A 19,931-nucleotide genomic window follows, 5' to 3' on the forward strand; every position below is an offset into this window, starting at 1 on the left:
TTCAAATATAATTAATGTTTTTCCGTTTATTATATTTTAATATGACTTGAAAAAATTTCTAAATGTTCAAATAAAATCTAGAATGTCTATATATAAATTATGTTTCATTAAATAAACATATTGAATGAAATGAACATGTTAAATAAAAATTGAAAACCCTCAATATCAATTACTAAAAGTACAAAGTGTCTATTTATCTTGTAAGGTAGTTTACCGTGGAAAACTACATAAACAGCTTACGTTCAAAGAAATTGCCTTAACATTCGAAGAGTTAGCCATTAATGTACGCTTCCAGCTCTTTTCTTTTAGAAAAGAAAGCCCAGTGCCCGTAAGTGTAACGAACTACAGCAAAATTAGTAGAATTGGCCGTTAATTTACTACAAAGTTACTGTCTAAAAAACGTCTAACTGAAGTCAGGGATGTAGATGCACGGCCTTTTCCTTGGTGGTTTCAGGAGCAGGCTAAGGACACAAAAGTCCCGGGTCCGAACCTAGCCGGCGCCAAAAAACATCTCTGTCGAACTCTTTCTAGATTAATGAACACACAATTCGCTCTTTTTGTGACAGATGGCAGCACTAGACATTATTTCTTCTCACGGCTAACCGTAACTACAAATCACCTGAGTCTCAAACAACGTCAAGGACCGAAGTGAAAATACCTTTTACGAGTATAACGTCAATGGCCACATATACGCGGAAAAAAATTATGGGCAGACCAGCATGGTTATGGTAGTTTTAAGGGCATTCATTTATTTTTACGATCAGTGACTGGAGCACTTTTTGTCGGTCACCCTCCTTAATCTGGAGGTGAAATTTTTTAGAGCACAATGTTTCGATGTATTCTAAAAATTAATTTCATTTAATTTTACCTGTTTAACATTCAACGTAATGATGTCAGTCATCTTTATCGCACAAACAAATAATTTTCAATGCTATGCAATTTTATTGTATGGGTGTTATTCGCTAATATACTAATTTTCAATTTAAAAAAAAACTTTTTTTAACAGGTAAAAGTTACAAAAATGTTTCTCGTACTTTAATCGATTTTGCTCGACTATAAGAAACCAATTAAACTGAATTATTAACAAACATTTTTATTTCAACTCGTTACTCTTGATTGATATAGGTTGTGAAATAGCAAAACAAATTCTAAAAAATGACTTTTTTTTACCTTCACATTCCTGTTTCTGTTAAAAATTTCATAAAACTATAAAATCTTTCAATTTTAACTGTTTACTGATCAGTTTGTTAAGCAACCATGTTTTAAATAACATTCCATGCAGCAAAATACGTTATCCTTACATTTTAGATCAGTTTTAAGTTCCGCAAATATTAAATGAAAAAATAATAATTGTGACGTTTAAAGTACCGTATAGTGTCAAAAATATTGCTGAAATGTAATTTCGAAAATGTTTTATTTCGGTTAACAATGAAATATTTCATATATGTCGTTTTTAAGATACCTCTGAGATATTTCAGAACTAGAAATATTTGAAACAGCTCAAAAATTATTTTTATGTTGGTTGCAGAAAATGGCATTTTAGAGATCAACAAAAATGTTTTTGATACATTTGTTTTTAAAAACATACTTTTGTAACATTTTTTTACTTATCTGAAACAAAAAGGTATCCTGTACATTTTTAAGAAACATTTTACCTTTTTAATATTCTTACTTATTTTTAAAAAAAATCATTTATGGTATTTTTTTTAAATTTTATCTTTGTAGTGTTTGTAACTTAGTCAAAACAAAAACGTTCCTGTTTTTTGTTGTTGTTTTTTTAAGAAAAAAGAAAGAGTACCTTTGTAACATTTGTTACTAATCTAAGAAAAAAATTGCAAATTTACGAACTTTTAATAAAATATATTTATTGAGCAATAGTATATCGAATAGTTTATCAATAGTAATTTGAACGATAGCTTAACAGATTTTTATTTAAAATCCTTGCTTATATGCTTATTTATATTATTATTTAAATATTATATTACTTATCCAAAAATTGTTATAAACTTATATAAACTAATAATTTTTGTAACAATTTTGTCAGTACGTGCACGTCATTATTTATATAAAATATTGTAATTTCTATATTTTGGGACCACCAAAAATACATTTAAAAGTCAACAAGTACATGAAAATCTATTAATAACATTCAAAACGATAACCACGCATCTTTAGCTATGAAAACACAATGTCATAATGACTTAATATTAAATATTGAGAATAAAAATGTTATGGTTGTATAATTCCTAATTTTACTTGCAGAATGCAATTATGAAATAATAACTACAAAAATAAAAAATATGTTTTATTATGTAAGTTTTTCATGAAAGTATGTATATTTAGCTTATGTATAAATGCTAATTAATGTTAGTTACTCTAAAAATGTGTAAAAGGTAAAGATCAGTTTTTTTATATGAAATTTTTATTGAAAAATAATTTATATATGTATATTTTATGTACAAAATCAGTGATGCGGTATTATCACTGATTTGAAAAGACTGTTTATTATTTAATAACGTGCATATTAATGATATTTTATTAATCGTAAATATTATTTCATTTATTTTATTCTTATTAAAACTATGAGTTTTAATTCTTATCTATTTTCTCAATTGCTATCTTAATTTCTATTTCTTCTTCACGCTTACAGGTAAATATGTGTTCCATCATCTGTTTGTTTTTATTTTTATTTAATGATATTTATTAATTTGATAATTTCACACATTCGATATTGTGTTCCTTAATATAATGCATTAAATCATGGGTGAAAATAATAGTAATATGCATGTTAAATTTTTCTCATATCGACAAAAAAAGAGGACAATTAAATTTTGTGTTTCATTTTATTTCAAATGTTTGAAAATTCTGAAAACAATAATGAAACTTACAGTGAAACTATTTTTTTCAATTTTACATAATTTTTTCAATACTTCAAATGCGTAGTGACACTTTTTTAATTACTTACTTTGTGCCTAACCAACAGAAATTAATAAACAATTTTAGTTATTGCAAATAGGAAAAAAATACACTTTATATCCATATCCAAAAATATGTAATTAAGGTGAAAAATTTAGTTTACCTAAAAATTATGTCGTACGAATTTCAGTTTTTGCAAAATTTATTTTTTACAAATTACAGTTTGATTTTATTTAAAATAAAATAGATATTTGTCTTCAATCAAGGATGTTTATTGAAACTAGGCACCAAAAATTCAAAATGAAATAAGAAATATTATCCTAGTCGGTTATTCTTCTTTAAAAATTATTAATATGCTAAAATACATTTCTATTTAAAAATATTTTTGTTTATGCCAATCAAACATTAAACTCTGAAATTCACATAGCATTAGCTCTTGTGTGAAATAACTTTAGGTATTGCATCTACGATTGCAAATTTATAATATGCAATATTGTATTACAGATATAATTGGTAAATATTTTTCAAAAGCACAATCTTAATCAAGCTTTAAGTTAATTTTGAATTTATTTGATTTTTCTAAAAAATAATTATATTGTTATTTGAAATTATAATATGGTGAAATATTCTATACATATTAATTTAAATAATTGTTTATTGAGTGCAGAAGATAATTAGAAGTTAGGTATCGGATTCATTTTTGTACTTTCCCATTTTGTTCTAAAATTATAAATGTTCATTTTTTAACACTCTTAGCGAAATTTAAATTTTAACTGCCTTCACGAGCTATTTTTATTGCTCGCTATTCACATGCAATTTCGCTTTAATCAACTTCTGCTTATGTATTGCAGCAATAACAAACCACACAAATTATCTTTCAAAGCTTTTTTCAATTTTATTTTATTAGTGCGGCATTAAATTTTAATTTTCAATATACCACAACCTTTTAAACCACGTGATTCATTAAAGGATTGCTTATGAGTCAGTTAAGACATTTTAAAAACACATTTAATGCTTCTTATGAAAGATTCTTAGAATTTATTATTGTATTAGTTAAGTGGCGATCCTTGATTACAACAATAAAGAATGCAAATCAAATGAAATTGTATAAACTTTAAATGCTCAATCAATTTTATTATCTGCTTTTAAATGAATAATAAAATGCTTCATTTATTTTAAACGCTTTGCTGAAATTCCTTCAGATATCTTACAAATAATGACATTTAAGATAATTTATTTACTCACGCCTTTTGTTCTAAAGACATAGCGAAATGCCAAAAAAATGAGCATTAAAGGATCCAAACATTCTGCGATGGCATTCCTGACTAAGCTATATTGATTCCACGTTATTCAGATTACGAGCTCTTCCATAATTCCAAAAATCCTAATTCATTGGAAGACAAAATATTTATTCTAGAAATCAGCTTGTTTCTGTAGTCAATCAGCATGTTTAAGTCTTGCCCCTTCAGCAATTAAGATTTTTAGTGGATGAAACTATCGTATTGTTCGGAAAGTAATTTCGTTTTTTGTCAACAGAGGGCTTAATTATATTTTCTCACAGCCTACTTCACCCTTCAGCAGCATAATTCTTACATATTTTGACAGCTGATATAACAACGCTTGCTTGTGAAAAAGTTTAATTAGTTTTAGGCAGTAGTTTTTGGTTGGTACAATTTCAAAAATGAAAAGTGAAAAACCGAATTTTCGGCATATTTCACTTTTTTACTATCAGGGAAAAAGTACAGCTCAAACATAATGTCATTCTTTTATGAACCACTTGATATACACAGAGTCATCAAAAATCAATGCTAGGACCTGTCATTTGTGCATCAAATTACCCGAATCGTATTAGAAGTAGATTATAGTACCCGGAAACTAAGAGTTTAGAATTTTAAAAAAAAATTTTAATATTACTTCGTATTTATTTAATATTATTAATACATTTTTAATGCCTTTCTAAAAATCTATTGTTTTATGATCTCGCTGTAAATTTATGTACTTAGGCTTTTAATACATCTAATTTTGAGAGCTAAAGGTTGTGGTATGTTACCAATAAATAATTATTCAGTATTAAAATCATGTTGATATTTTTTTTCTTAATTTTTTTTTAAAATGTGTGTTATTATTTGTATTGCTCGTCGCCTAAACTATTTATAATTTTGAAAAGCTCTATCAATCTGGGGAAATCTCTAGTCTTTGTCTTGTTACTTTTTTCGCTATATGTGCTTTTTTTAGTTAAAGAAGGGGAACATTTTTGATGCCATATTGTACAATTAGCTGTTTATTTAACTTAAAGTTTATAAATTATTTCGTTTCAAATATCTAGTTATTTCAGAATAAACTATAAAAATAAAAAATTTTAAATCATTCCGACCTATAATTTTTTTTTTTGTGATAACTAATATCCAACTCCTAGTCGCTGTCACTCCCCGACCCCCGGAAGAGCTTGCATATCAGACTGCTTCACTCGTTCATTCCAATTTCACCTTCTTTAATAATTTATACTTTGATATTTTTTATGCTTCATATCAATTACAGTGAAAACTGTATTTCAAATCTCAACTTACGATGAAATCTAACAATTAAAATATTTGCTAAAATAATGAAAAGGTCATGCATATACTCTTCGATTGTTACAATGTGATTGACAAAATTCCTCTCTCTAACAAATTATTGCTAACAACAATGCCTTTAAATTCACTGTGATTAGTTTTTCCTTCACATCAAAAACAATCCGAAATTATTATAGATTTTTAATTACTCCAAAACTTATTTAAAACTTAAACAAATTGGGACGGCTTGTTCCTTTTCAGACATAAGAATATGAATCTGTAAAAAGAATTGTTAATTTCCTGCAAATTGTTTTCGCTAAATTGAATTACGTAGCTAATTGAATTACGTAGAAATGTTTTCTAAACATTTCTTTAGAAGTGTTCAAAGTTTCATATTCTTTTATTTAATAGTTTTTGAGCTACGAGAGTAAAAAACAATCCAAAAAATCGTCAAAATAAAATACCAAAATAATAAGAAACTAATTCGAAATTTAAACAGAGAGAAACGTCTTGCTTATTTTCAGAGAAACAAGTGCGTTGCTGAAGAAAAAAATTTTATTCCATGAAAATTTGAGCAGTAGATTAAGGAATTTCATGAAAATTTGATCGTTAAATCAGAGTTTCGTGAAAATTTGATCATTAGATCAGAAATTTTCGTGGAAAATTGGTCATTAGATCAAAGAATTTTATGAAAATTTGATCCGTAGATCAGAGAATTTTATAAAAATTGGATCATTAGATCAAAGAGTTGCATGAAAATTTTATCATTAGATCAAAGAATTTCATGAAAATTTGGTCATTAGATCAAACAATTTCATGAAAATTTGATCATTAGATCAAATAATATCTGGAAATTTTGTCAAAATTCGGAAATTAGATTAAGAATTTCGAAGAATTAGATCGAACCATGTACTAAACCTACTATACATTACCTGTGCTAATAATATCATTAAAAACATTGCTATTATTGATCTGAAAATATGTATTTTTAGTTCTCATAATTTTTTAATTTGAACACGAAATTTATCAATGTACATAAATATTAGTTTTATTACATGGTAAATACTAACTTCAGAGCATCAGAAATGTTAATCCCTCTAATGGTTCTTTTTTTTATTTTATGCTGTGTTATGTGCGTGTGTTGTTTTTTCACACATCGTTCCTTGTCCCCTCTTTTCAATGCAGCATATGAGCGAGGTGATAGAATGGTATGAGGACGCTACGCAAAAGGTAAAAATCTGCAAACGATTACAATCAGAAATGTATATTACTATGGATATCGTAGCACTTTAGAAAAATATCTCTGATTCCTTACTCTATCTCTCTATCTCTTTCTTTTTTTATTTACTTTTTCTTCAGTTTTTATTAGTCTTGAGAAAGTTTTTATTGTACCTCTTTATCTATTGTGGTTCATAACACTGTAGAATGTACTATAGACATTCCATACTATTGTATTGATGTATAGAATAATCGGATACTATTGCATGAAGGGAAAGTGTGACATTGTTGTTAGTTATTAGGTGATTTATGCCATGTTCATTAGTTTTGAATTAAATAAAAAACATAGCGATATTTTCAGGAAAAAAGGAAGACATCTTTGTAGGAGTTTAATTCGAAATAAGCTATTAAAATTTAAAAATTTCTTAAAATAAAACTCTTTAAAAGGGAGAAATAAATTGTATGTTTCTTTTTTTCTTACATCAAGATCTAATGTAGACTTGGCTCATAAACGTGTATAACTAATCAACTACGTATAACAGTTTTTGTTAGTTTTTAATAAAACATTTTAATAAAATATCTTATCAGCATTTTGAATTTTTGAGCAAAAATATTTTTATTTTGTCACATTTTGTGTATAAAATTATTATACAAGTTTTAAAAAAAAATTGTGATGGGATGAAATTATTATATCCACTTGAAAATAACAATGTAACATATAAAACCTGAAATCATCAGAGCACAATTATGAAGGAAAAAAAACTACGTACTCATAAAACTTATCATGCTAATGCTAAATATATTAGATTATGTATATTTTTTATAGTTTCTAAATACATAGTTTGTCAAGATTATGAAATCAAGGGGTATTAACATCTTGGGATGCTAAGATCAAAATAAAAAGAACCTATTTAAAGATTCCAGAAAACTGTCAGTAGAAAATGTTCTTCAAACTAAATACACTTCTTGACAATTGCTACGGAACAACTGATTTATGCAAAGTAGCGTTCTTGACAGCAACCCAATTACTGTAAAATCAAATGTAAAGGGCGTGGTAGAGCAGTGCGCGTTATCTGTAAAATAGGCAGTGCGCACTATCTCTTCATTCATTCGAAATTTCATTTTGTAGGTATTCGACCAAATAACCCCCATAGGCTATTAAACTTATATCTTCGATATTCAGTATGGTGTTCCAATAATTTCATCATCCATTCATTTGAGTTCTTACGATCGTGGAGGAGCAGTTAGACGACTGGAAGCAAGTCAAAGTGTCACGACTGTGGTCGTAGTAATGGGAATGTCAAAAAATATCATCTCACGATTAAAAAAGGCCACTGAAGATGGAGACCGCTGGTCGTTGTAGGAACCTCGAGAAGAACGATGTGTATCGCCAGTAACGAAAAGAAACAGAAATGTCTCTCCTAAGCAGATAGCTGCAGACCTTGCAACCACTACCGGTACTTATACTTCTCCTAAAACCATCTCTCGGCGATAAGATCAAGTTGGTTTGCATGCACAGGAGTCAGATCGATGCATTCCACTTTAACCACGCCATCGTCGAGAAAGATTACGTTGGTGCAAGGAACGTATTAATTGGAGTAATCAGCAATGGTCCAAAGGGATGTTCTCCGACGAATCCCAATTCACTATGACAGGTGATTCTGACTACTAGTTAGTGTGAAGAGAGAAGGGAACATATTTTGCACAACAATAGGTTCATGAACGTGAACAGTATCGCCAAGACGTGCCTAGTATGGACAATAGTTGAACACAGCTTCACACCTTTGAGCGAGGTAGCATTATGTCTCAGCGGTATTGCAGTGAGATTATTCTGGATTATGTTTGTCTTTTCATGGGTGTGGTAGATCCAGACTTTCTGTCTATAGACGACAATGCGCGGCCACACACTTGCGCTGAGGTACTGGAGGCGCTAAAAAGTAAAGATATTAAAGTATGCCATGCCTCGTGTACTCCTCGAACCTAAGTCCTATAGAATATACTTAGGATGCCCTTGGCAGACGTGTTTCACAAAAAAACACGCCTTTTCCAAACCGTGCAGGAGCTGAAAACCTGCATGAGTTTTGAGAGAGGAGTGGAACAGTATCCTGCAAGGACTCTTCGATAGTTTAGTTAGCAGATGCAAAATGTGCATTAATGTCCAAGAAAATCACACATCCTATTAAGATTTCATTCTGGCAAGAAGACCTATTTTTCATGACTGTTTGAAAATCGCCCAATGAGCCTCTTTTATTATTTTTTATTTTATTATTTTTCGTTATGTCGTTATCTGAACTATTTTGTATGATAATAAAAGAACATTGTCTATACTAGTTACGTACTTAGTTTCATTTCCTCAATCAACGTCTATACTTAATTATTCCGAAAATATAACTGTTCCTTAGCAATTGTCAAGCAGTGTATATAATATTCTACTTCATTCTTAATTTTATTCTTACGATCAGAGAAAAAATTATATTTTTGAGGTATCATTTAGTTCCTGTCTTCTCTTTATATGTATATATTATATATATAATAAATAAATGAATACAAGAAAACACTAAGAAAGTTAAGAAAAACAATAAGTTTCATTTATTGCGCTTAAGCTGCAAGTAAACAGCACNTTTTCTTTGTTTTATTCTTCATTTTGAACTTATATATATATATATATTTTAAATCAAGTTGAAAAGAAAGCTGTGTGAAATGTTAATAAAATTTAATTACTTAAACCATAAATGCCTAATAATAATGCTCAGTAATAATAATCATACCAAAATAAAGCGACATTTTTTCTAAAAAATACAACATAGAGCTATATTATAAAACAAAAACAAAAAAATTACAATTTTTTTTAGAAAGTTTCGATAATTACATCTATCTTTAACTGAAAAAGGAGATGAATTGACAATGAATCTATTACAACAATAAACTGTCCAATGCTAATAAGTTTGTTTCTAATCAATAAAAACAGTATTAAAAATTAAAATGCTACGAACTGAACTCAGTGACACCAGAGTCCGTGAAGGGCCAAAGTCCATTGTGCCCATCCCAGTTTTCATGACCTTGGACTTTGGGGAACAGGAGCAGATGTTCCAGTTGGGTGGTTAGCCGAACGACGAACCCCAGTGTTTAGTTCCAAACTCTTTGTATCGACTCTTTGTACACAATTTATCGACCCACCGGAAGGCTGAGTTAACCTTGCCCGATCTGTGGATAGAACCCCGTACCGCATTACCTCTAAGTCTTCGAGTGCACCACTCAACCATTGTTAAGACTGTTAAGCCATCTTTATTAATCTATGTCTTCATTACAGTTAAACAACTCATCTCTTAAGATTGACTACGTGTCAACATTTTTAAAAATGAAAACATTAATATTAATTAAGAGCGAAGGTGTTATCATTCAATAAGAAAGATATACATTATCATTTATTAAGAAAAACATTCGCTATCAATAAGAAAGATTTGTATTACCATCTATTAAAAACCATGTGCATCATATTATTGATAACGATATTCATTATCATTTATTCATGCACTATCATTAAGAAAGATATGCATTATCATCATTTATTAAACATGACAATATCATTTAAGATATGCGTTATCATTAAGTACAATATATTTATTATCAAGCATTAATAAGGATAAATATTCTCATTTATTAAAAGCAATATACATTATCATTTAAAATTCGCATTATCATTTATTAAAAACGACATAATACTTTAAGATATGCATTATCTTTATTAACAAAAGACATTATGGAAAGTAATACATTGTTTAAATATATTTAATATACATTAAATATATTGATTTAATCAAAAATAAGAAAAAGATATCTAATTTGAAGAAAAAAGAATATTTTAATTTTAAATACGCATAAAGAAAAAGATTTTCGAAGTAAAATTTAATAATCACTTCAGAGTAAAGCATCCCTTTTTTCACAATACTAATTAAAGGCATATAACTGAAACAATATTAAACCACGTTTATACACATAAGTAAAATTTATATATAACGCAATATATTTGAATCTTAATATATTTGATACAAAGAAATATTGTTAAACTATTTTATAGTATTGTTTTGCATTTTTGTGACTTCATTTTTTGAAAGCGCACAGTGAATTTTTGTCATACACTTTTTTGACTTATCTTTTTTGTGCATGCTTGTGAAAAAAAAAGAAAGAAATTGTGCAGTGGCATGATGTGTTTTTATACTCGTGATTTTTTTTCTCTTGATGTAGAAAAAAAAAATGCATGAAATTTGTTTCTCTCTTCAGTAAATTGGGGGTCAGAAGTTTATACATCATTTTACTGTTTTCAGAATTTGTGCTTTCTTTGTGACGGACGTTTACATCACACCGAGGTTAGTAAACAAATATGGAATAATCACGCAAGTTTCATGACTTACTGCACTGCCATTTCAACATTTTAAATTTTAACTTTCATCACTTCTTAACAGTAATTTTTACACACTAAGCAATTATCAGTATGTTATTCACTTGTCTATTATAAATTATTTTATTTAAGTTTATCTATCATTTTATCAGCTCTTCCTTGGTTTACTGATATTTTATGAATAAATAGAACTGTTTTTATCATTAAGTATATATAGAGTTGTTAAATTACAATGCTAGAACATGTAAAATGGCGACACTCTTCAACTAAATGTGTGCAGCACTCCTCTGCGGTAATAGACTCTTAACTTCTTAAATGATGAATTTATCGTTATCTTTTATTATTTTTAATTGAATTTATAAAAATCTCTGTAATCATTTGTTTATTTATTTTAATTTAATTTTTTAAAATGATTCAGTGTTTTTAAAAGGAAATCTAGAGTCAAAAGAAGATAAAAGTACCACCATTAATCCTTTGAAACTAAAAAAAAGAATTACTAAAACTCTTTTTGATAAATTATTGATAAAAATATGAATAAAAAAGAATGTGTGAGTAAGAGACTAAATTGAGGCACACTAACACTAGAGTTATTTATCGTTGAATTTACAGCATCAAATATCAACAGTTTCCTATCAAGTCAATAGAGGGCTCCTTATGAGTAAGGCTAAAAAGAAACTATATAAAAATGTGTTAGGATGACGTCAGAGTCTATCGTCTTTAACTATTACGCGTTAATGGCGTTGGTGTTTGTTTTTAGTTTAGTTTGAACTGTTGTCAATAATCGTCTGTGAGATTTCAAAATTGGACACAGCTCAAAATGCGTATTTAAGAAAATTAACACAGCTCGACAGCCCAAATTTAACAACTAAACAAGAAAATGCGCTCTTATTTTTCCTTATTAATTTAAATACTTAGCATTATCATTACGGGGCAAAAACCTGAAATTCTGGATCGGGGTAGCTAGGTAGAATATCAGGCGATGTCTTCGCATTCAGAACTCTAAACGATAAAGTGAGTTTTAAAACTCTAAATTCCCACTACGTAAGTTTACTAACACTATTACAAAAATTAAAGCACCCGTGGAAACCTTGTAAAAACAACTTTTAAAGTCTTTTCCATTAAAGACTCATTTTATAAAATGTTCCGAGTGATTTATGCTAATGAACGTTATCATTTTACGAGGTTATTTGAATTCATTAGTTTATTCTTGGAAAGAAAGAAAAAAAAGAAAGACACTTATAAAAGAATTTCGAAAAACGTAATCTTCCTTCCTCGACGAGCAAACAGATCTCGTTGCCAACTTTCCGTAGTTATGATAATCTCCCCGTATCCATAACACACCCTTTCTGTAATTCTATTGAAAATTTAATAGCTATGAAAGGTATGGTCAGATTTTAAAAGCAAAAAGAATAGAATAGCTGTGACATTTAGAAAGAATGGAAGAAACCGTGCTAAATGAAATCATGAAAGGAAAAGTTTATAACAATCAAACCTCCAGTCTACCTCTTATACCAAAACTAAGATGACTGGACCGGGTTAAGGAGTTCTGGGAAGAAAAAGAAAAACACTAAATAAAGAGAGCTGGCTAGAGATTGTAATAGAACTCTGTGTGGTAGAGAAATCCAATTTCAACAAAATCTAAATAACTGGAAAGAAGTTATCACTAACTCAATTAACAATTATAAAGTCAACGACTCAAGATTATATCATTTGATTTATGACCTGTAAGATCAGTAATTCCTTAATTAATTCCTATATCATTCATTCATTATTAACCAAATGCTACTCTAACTTTTTAAGAAAGAAATACAGCACTGAAAAATTATTATAATAATTTGATCTCTTTTTTTTTCAATTTGAAAATATTTCTATTGTGAAATAACATTTTTAGATGTATGAATTCTTTAAAAAAAAAATACGTCTTTTTTTAGAAAATAAATGTTCTTTTATAAGAAGATACAATATAAGAATCAGACGAAATTTCCCGTTGTTTTGGTTATAAACTAAATAAGGTTTGTTAAATAGTGATTAAATATATGAAAATATATTTAATCACTATCTTCTATCCAGGCAATAATTTTTCCTAGGCACTTGAATGTTTTAGAAATGCTAATAAAATAAGTTGTTTGAAAACTAATGAATTCGTGTTTTATTTTTTTATCGTTCAATTATTGGGCAAATTATTATAGTCATTTGGCCAATCCTAAGTTGTTTTATGATGGTTTAAAGTTTACCACAAATAACTTATTATATAACCCATTCTTTTTCACTGAGTGGCTTGATAATAAACTTTAACAATTGATAAATCTCTCCCTATTTAAAACTAATTATTTAAATAAAGTGCTTTAGTTAAAGTGCATAATTTAAACTCTCCATAGAAACGAGGCATTCATTTTCTTCAGAGAGAGTACTTCTAATAAATTAACCTAACCATACAATGAGCTGTTATTGATGGGTTTGTTTGAATCGTGTTAAAAGCATTGTGTTACAAAAAATATTATGACAACCAGAGCAGCAGCTGATAAAATTTTAGAATAAGCACTTAAGTTCATGTGCGCACGCATAAACAAAAAGTGCAAAACAATCTAGGTATGTGCTATCGAGTGACACATTGTTTTATTCTGTGCAGCATTTGAACAGCCTGCTGGAACACTATCTGGAACCAATGAAGAAGGAGACATTCTTATCGAATTCTGAAGTGAATGCTTTGTTTGGCAATATTCAGGAGATCGTCCAGTTTCAGAGAGTGTTCTTGCAGAGCCTAGAAGAAGCCATTGCATCTGAGGTGGACTTTCATAGGTTCGATCATCCCGCCCAATTCAAGGTGAGCAGCTCTTTGATTGGTTATGGTAGAAATATTTACCAAGCGCCTCAAAAATAAGATGGAAGGAAATTAATTTTAAATATGTATTATTTAAGTAACATTGATTTATTGTATAGCATATGATGCATGATAAGTAAATGCTTAATTTCTTACACGATATTTTGGAATCTATGCAGCATTTAATCCCTTTTCTCTAAAATAATATTCAATTTCCAATCTCAATTGTTTTCACGGTTCAAACGTAAGAAATTTAAATTTATCTCAATTAAAACTTATTTTAAATAATAATAAGAACTCGAATATCCGCTCTTAAATTTTCAGAAATTGGCATTATATTAGCAATCATGATTTCCAATGTAAATGGATACTTATTTATTTATGTATTGCAATAATTGTTTGTTAGGTATCGTTAATGTTATCCTTTTCCATAGACATATTGGATTAACCCTATCTAATTTTGCATATCTGACCTTATATTCGAAATCCTCCTCCAAAACCCTAAGAAATTAGATAGGATACAGTTTATCATACATGCTTAAAATTATAGCCTTTTTTTTCCAATCTAGACCACTGTTCAACGATGCCTAAAATAATGCAATAACAGTTTAGTAAAATTTAACATTAAAGCAAAACTATGTGTATGCCCACTGCTTGTTCTATTAGTCTCGACTCCTAGAAACTTTCTGTTTTTAGAAACTAAAGGGATGGACTTTGTGAACGGACTGCCTGGGTCATTAAGCATCTTTAATTTAAATAGACTAAATCAAAATTTTAAAAACCCCATTTATTTATTCAATTTTTTGAAATCGATAATTCGTATTTTTGATAGTTCGAGTAAGGCCCAATCACGTACACTTCGAATGATCCAAACTTTATCTGAAAGTGGTAGAGTTTTTTAACTGTCACCTCAGTATATTAAAAAATGTTCTATAATTTTGGCCATCTGTTTTTCAAGACTTTTAAGGAAACAATGCAAGTCGTTAAAGAATATATTCTCAACCTTTTGTTTGGTACTTAAAAGATACACACTTGAGTGCTTTAAGTGCTCTTAAAAGATATCTAAATAAGTGTTTGGTAAGGATACCCTTGCCGTATGGAATAGATTCTATTTGTAGTATTATGCTATAAATACTTTCGAATAACGCCTACATTCTTTTTTAAACACTCGTTTTACGTTGATTAGTTATAAAACAAATATCTTCAGTTACCTTACATTTTTTAAGAAGGTGAAAAAAATGATACGCTTAATTGTAAATTTTTGCTTCTCGCGTTTAAATGAGACTATTTTACAAAATGTAGCGGGAAAAATTTCAATGTAGTTATTGAATAAATTGCAGGAAATTAAAAATTGAAAATACGACTTTTTCAGAGCTACTATATCAAAATTAAATAAGTGTGAAAAATATCAAGTTTGCTGTCTTGGCAGGAAATACTAATTTTTTGTCGTATTCATTTGTACATTTAGATGAAATGAAAAAAGTCATTAAGTGCTAATGTATCGTTCTTGACTCTATCCATATTCATCTACATGTCTTATTAATTTCCTACAATTTAAGTGCACTGATTATTTTTTAACAAAAAATGTGATTTTTATATAAATCGTGTAAATTAAAACAATTTCAAATTAAAACAACTGCAAATTCTATAAGCTCTTAATTGATAAAAAAAAATTCAATCAAAAAAGTTGAAAACTGAAACTATTGGGTTAATAGCTGTATTCATATACAAGATGTTAAGGAATCACCTCCCTTGTTATGTATTTTTAGAGTCCATATCAAAAATGAAGTTTAAAAAGTCTACACGCTATAGATCTTCAATTAATATTGGAGCAAGGAAAAAAACGCTTTTTTTTTTCTTTCAAAATCTGATTAATCTATATTGAGAAAGGTGAGATTGTTGGAGGAAATTTGAAGGCGTTTTTAGAAATGACTTTACACTTCCTCTTTTCTTTCTGCAATCAAACAGTATTCAATTTTTTTAGCATAATTTTCTTGTTAAAGATTCGCTAAATGTTGATGTTTTACTTTTGCCTCGCTAAATATTAATCTGCGCCTCCAAATGATGCACATTTTCGAATGAATACCTTTTCGGGTCGAAACAAAGGTTTTGTGTATTGCAATGATGCGTAAAGGGTTCATTCATGTTTAAATTAACTAGGCATTTTCTTATGTTACCAACCACTTAATTTTTAAAAAATATCTTAATTCTTTGATTATCGATTAAAATCAGAAGATTTTTATTATTAATATATCAAGTTACAAATGCTTGTTCAAAACTCAAAATGTAGATGGTGCTGATGGTTAATTTCAAAATTGAATATGTGTCTTAATTTAGCAAAATCAATTTCAAACCTAACACATTAGCAAAGTTAGCCCTCGATTCTTTTAGTATTAAGAGCGAATTATTTTAAGACATTTTTCTAATAAAAAAAAGTTCTTCGGATTGCAAATTGAAAACTAGAAATATCTTTCCTGATTAAACACTTTATTCGCTTCAAAAATATATAAATAGGAAATTACAGTCGACGTATTGCAAGCGCTCAATAATAGGCGACCATTTTCAAGATTTTCTAGACGTGAATGAGAAGAAACAAAAGTATTATTTTTCTTTCTTTTCATTCACTTCTGACAGCTCTCGAAAATGGGCACCTATTTTTGAGAGCTGGAAACATGTCGACTGTTATATATTTTTGAAGCGAATGAAGTTTTTAATTAGAAAATATATTACCGCCTCAGTCTCTTGGGATTAGTTATTTGATAGTAATATATTCAGTAAAGTTCCGAAACCCTGTTCCGCCTCACTAAAAATACCGGAGTATCGTAACAGCGCCTTGTGTTGTTTTTTAATGAAAAGAAACTTGATACTGGTCATACATTAATGTTTTCTTTCCAGAATGTTCTGTTTGCGCTTGGAAACTCGTTTCTCTACTACGCCGATCAGTTCAAATTATATAGTTCCTTTTGTGCTAGTCATTCAAAAGCCCAGAAAGTGTTACATCCTAGTAAATGTAAAGGTAGGTTCTGCTATATGAATTTCATACTCCGTGTCCTCTGATTGTTTCAAAAAATGTTAATGAATTGTATTGACAGGTCTGAGAAACAAGGACCACGTATGCCCAGCGGCGGGGGAGGGCAATTCTGCCTTGCTAGAGTTTTTGCAGTCCCGCAATCCAAAGGGTCAGCACTCCTTCTCTTTGGAGTCCTACCTCATCAAACCCATCCAAAGGATACTCAAATATCCACTACTCCTACAGCAGCTCAAGCACCTAACGGATCCCAACTCTCAAGAGCACTTACATCTCTCCGGTTAGTACAGTACAGGGCGTCCAAAAAGACTCACAAAGTTTGAATTTCATATATTGCATTGGCATGCCCTTTACAAAAAAAAATAACGTTGTTTGAGGTTGACAGGCGTAAAAAAATACAATGGAGGTAGAAAATGAGTATACGTTTTGCACCAAAAACAACCACATTTACACCTCATATATAACTCAGCAATACTTTTAGTTGAAATTGGATGAAATTAATTACACCTCAAACATATTCATTTGCTTGAAGTGTACAACAAATAACATATACATATTGAAAAACCTCTCAAAGCTGGTTGCGCTAAGGTAGATTTCTATCAACCTCAAGTGTGAAGAAAACAACTTCATACACCTTGATTATAAGCCAACTTTAAATAAACCTCAAATCTACCTCAACACCTCAAATAAGCCTCAAAAATATTTTAAACTTTTGTAAGGAACTAGCCAATTTTTATGCTTTTTCAGTGGTAATACAATAATAGTTTAAGTTAGTGAAACTGTCTTTAATTTTTCATTACCGAATCAGGTGTGTTGAATTGATGTTCGAACTACTTGTATGTCATGGTAGTAAAAATAATTTTAAATAATTGTTTTCATAATATTTTTAGTGGTAATAAAAATAAATTGAACTGACCAAAAAAAATTTTTAATTCAGTAGGGGTTCAAAAATCATTACCGAATGATTATCAAGTTTGTTGTATTGATGTTAGAATTATTTGCATGCCATGGTAGAAAAAATAATTTCAAATCAAATTTGTCGAGCCATGAGTCAAATTAAGGTTGCAACTTACCTCGAGAAAGAGCCGTAAGTGAAACTTTTTAAATGCTTACTTGTTTGAGGGATAAATAAAATTTCTTTATTTACCACGATCTAGTTACAGTTGTAACTAAATAATTAATTATGTCTGTTATAAACAATGAAAAGAAGTGGTAGTAAGTGATAATTTCTTTCTCTGAAATAGAAGATACAAATAAAATTGTTTTATTACCAGTTTCATCTCTTTTTCCTTGACAAATATTGAAGTATTAGGGTTTTTTATCACTGGGGAAAATATCCGCAAAATATGTTATGATAATAAATGTTATATCTTAAATAACCGACTTCCAATTCTATTATAAACATGCTTAAATTTTTTTTTCTGAGTAAATCCACTATTTTTTTCTTTTCTTTTTTTTTTAATTTTTGATATTGGGCCTTTTTCAAGTTTGTATTATTTATTAATTTTCAGAGGCACTGAAAGGCATGGAAAGAGTTGCAGAGCATATCAATGAGATGCAACGAATCCATGAAGAATATGGCGCCATATTCGATCATCTTTCTCGCCAACACTATAAGAGTTCTCGACAAGTAAGCCTTTTTTTTTCTTTCTTTTTTTAATCCCCTTACTTGCAATATTTCTTTTTTTTAACGCACTCTAAGGACGCAGCAAGCGTAAACAACGTTAATTTTTCACGTTTAATTAAATTTCAAAGAGCATAGTCTATAAAGTCAAAGAATATTGCATAACTAATAATTTAGTGAAATATAAAATACGATTTTTAAATTATTTTTAAATACATGTTTTTCAATGCAAAATTGCGACTTTCAGCATAATTTTGCATCTTTTTCTTATTCTGGAGGAAGCCTTCTAGACCTTTCATTTCACATAATGGATGTAGGTATATCTCTAAATAAATTGGAACCTTTAGATTTAATAAATGGAAACTCTCAATTGTTTATTTCCAATTGAACCTATAAATTACAGGTACAGAGCTTAAAAAATATACCGTATTGCGTGCCATAAAAAGCATTATAATGTATGAACTCAAGTTTAAAAGATGACTTCCTGTGATAAAATGATTGTTTACAAATAAGGCAACAAAAAAAATCTAATTTTTATCATAAAAACAAAGAGTAATAGATTAAAATAAATAGCTGCATTACATCATAAAAGCAAACAGCATTAGATATTTTAAGCATTTTGTAAAATTCTGTCATAAAAGCTAAATGTAATATATATTTTGTTACGTATTTAGTAGAATTCTATCATAAAAGAGAAAGGTAATACATATTTTGTTTAGTATTTAATAGAATTCTATCATAAAAACAGAGAGTAATAGAAATTTTATTTTAAGCATTTTATTGAATTCTATCATGAAAACAAAGAGCAATAGAAATTTTATTTTAAGCATTTTATTAAATTCTATCATGAAAACAAAGATAAATTTTATCTAAGCCTTTAGTAGAATTCTACCATAAAAGCGAAAGGTAATATTCAAGTATTTAGTAGAATTCTACCATAAAAGCGAAAGGTAATAGAAATTTTATTCAAGTATTTAGTAGAATTCTATCATGAAAGCGAAAGGTAATAGAAATTTTATTCAAGTATTTAGTAGAATTCTACCGTAAAAGCAAAGAGTAATAGATATTTAAGCATTTAGTAAAATATTCTATGATAAAAAACAAAGATATTTCTTTTTCAGCACGTAGATCTCAGTCCCGGAGAGTTGTTGTACTACGGAGGAGTTGAATGGCTCAATATATCGGAATTCTTAGGAAAAATCAAAAAAGGTCTTGAGCTGCATGCCATGTGTTTCGTCTTCAAAGCGGCTGTCGTCTTTCTCTGCAAGGAAAGGATAAGGCAGAAGAAAAAACTCATGGTAGGTTCTTACCTTACAAAAACAATAATCCACTTTTAGAAAAAAATTGCAATTTTATATATTACTAAAGTTAGC

The 19,931-nt window shown here is 28.9% G+C and overlaps 1 protein-coding gene across 11 annotated transcripts in view; it reads left to right on the forward strand.

Moving 5' to 3' along the window:
* LOC107446947 (protein still life, isoform SIF type 1) overlaps window positions 1–19,931 on the forward strand; it is a 249,448-nt gene that overhangs the window by 222,641 nt on the left and 6,876 nt on the right. For 8 of the 11 annotated variants that reach the window (XM_071177065.1, XM_071177067.1, XM_071177068.1 and 5 more), the window contains 7 exons: window positions 6,654–6,698; window positions 11,012–11,053; window positions 13,715–13,909; window positions 16,802–16,922; window positions 16,999–17,214; window positions 18,446–18,564; window positions 19,680–19,856. In XM_071177065.1, the coding sequence (XP_071033166.1) occupies window positions 6,654–6,698; window positions 11,012–11,053; window positions 13,715–13,909; window positions 16,802–16,922; window positions 16,999–17,214; window positions 18,446–18,564; window positions 19,680–19,856 (915 nt within the window). The remainder of the gene's footprint in view (window positions 1–6,653; window positions 6,699–11,011; window positions 11,054–13,714; window positions 13,910–16,801; window positions 16,923–16,998; window positions 17,215–18,445; window positions 18,565–19,679; window positions 19,857–19,931) is intronic. The other 3 variants (XM_071177071.1, XM_071177069.1, XM_071177070.1) reach the window with 1 other exon arrangement.

The sequence above is a fragment of the Parasteatoda tepidariorum genome, chromosome 2, assembly GCF_043381705.1.
Source record: "Parasteatoda tepidariorum isolate YZ-2023 chromosome 2, CAS_Ptep_4.0, whole genome shotgun sequence".
In the NCBI taxonomy this organism is placed as follows: Eukaryota; Metazoa; Arthropoda; class Arachnida; order Araneae; family Theridiidae; genus Parasteatoda; species Parasteatoda tepidariorum.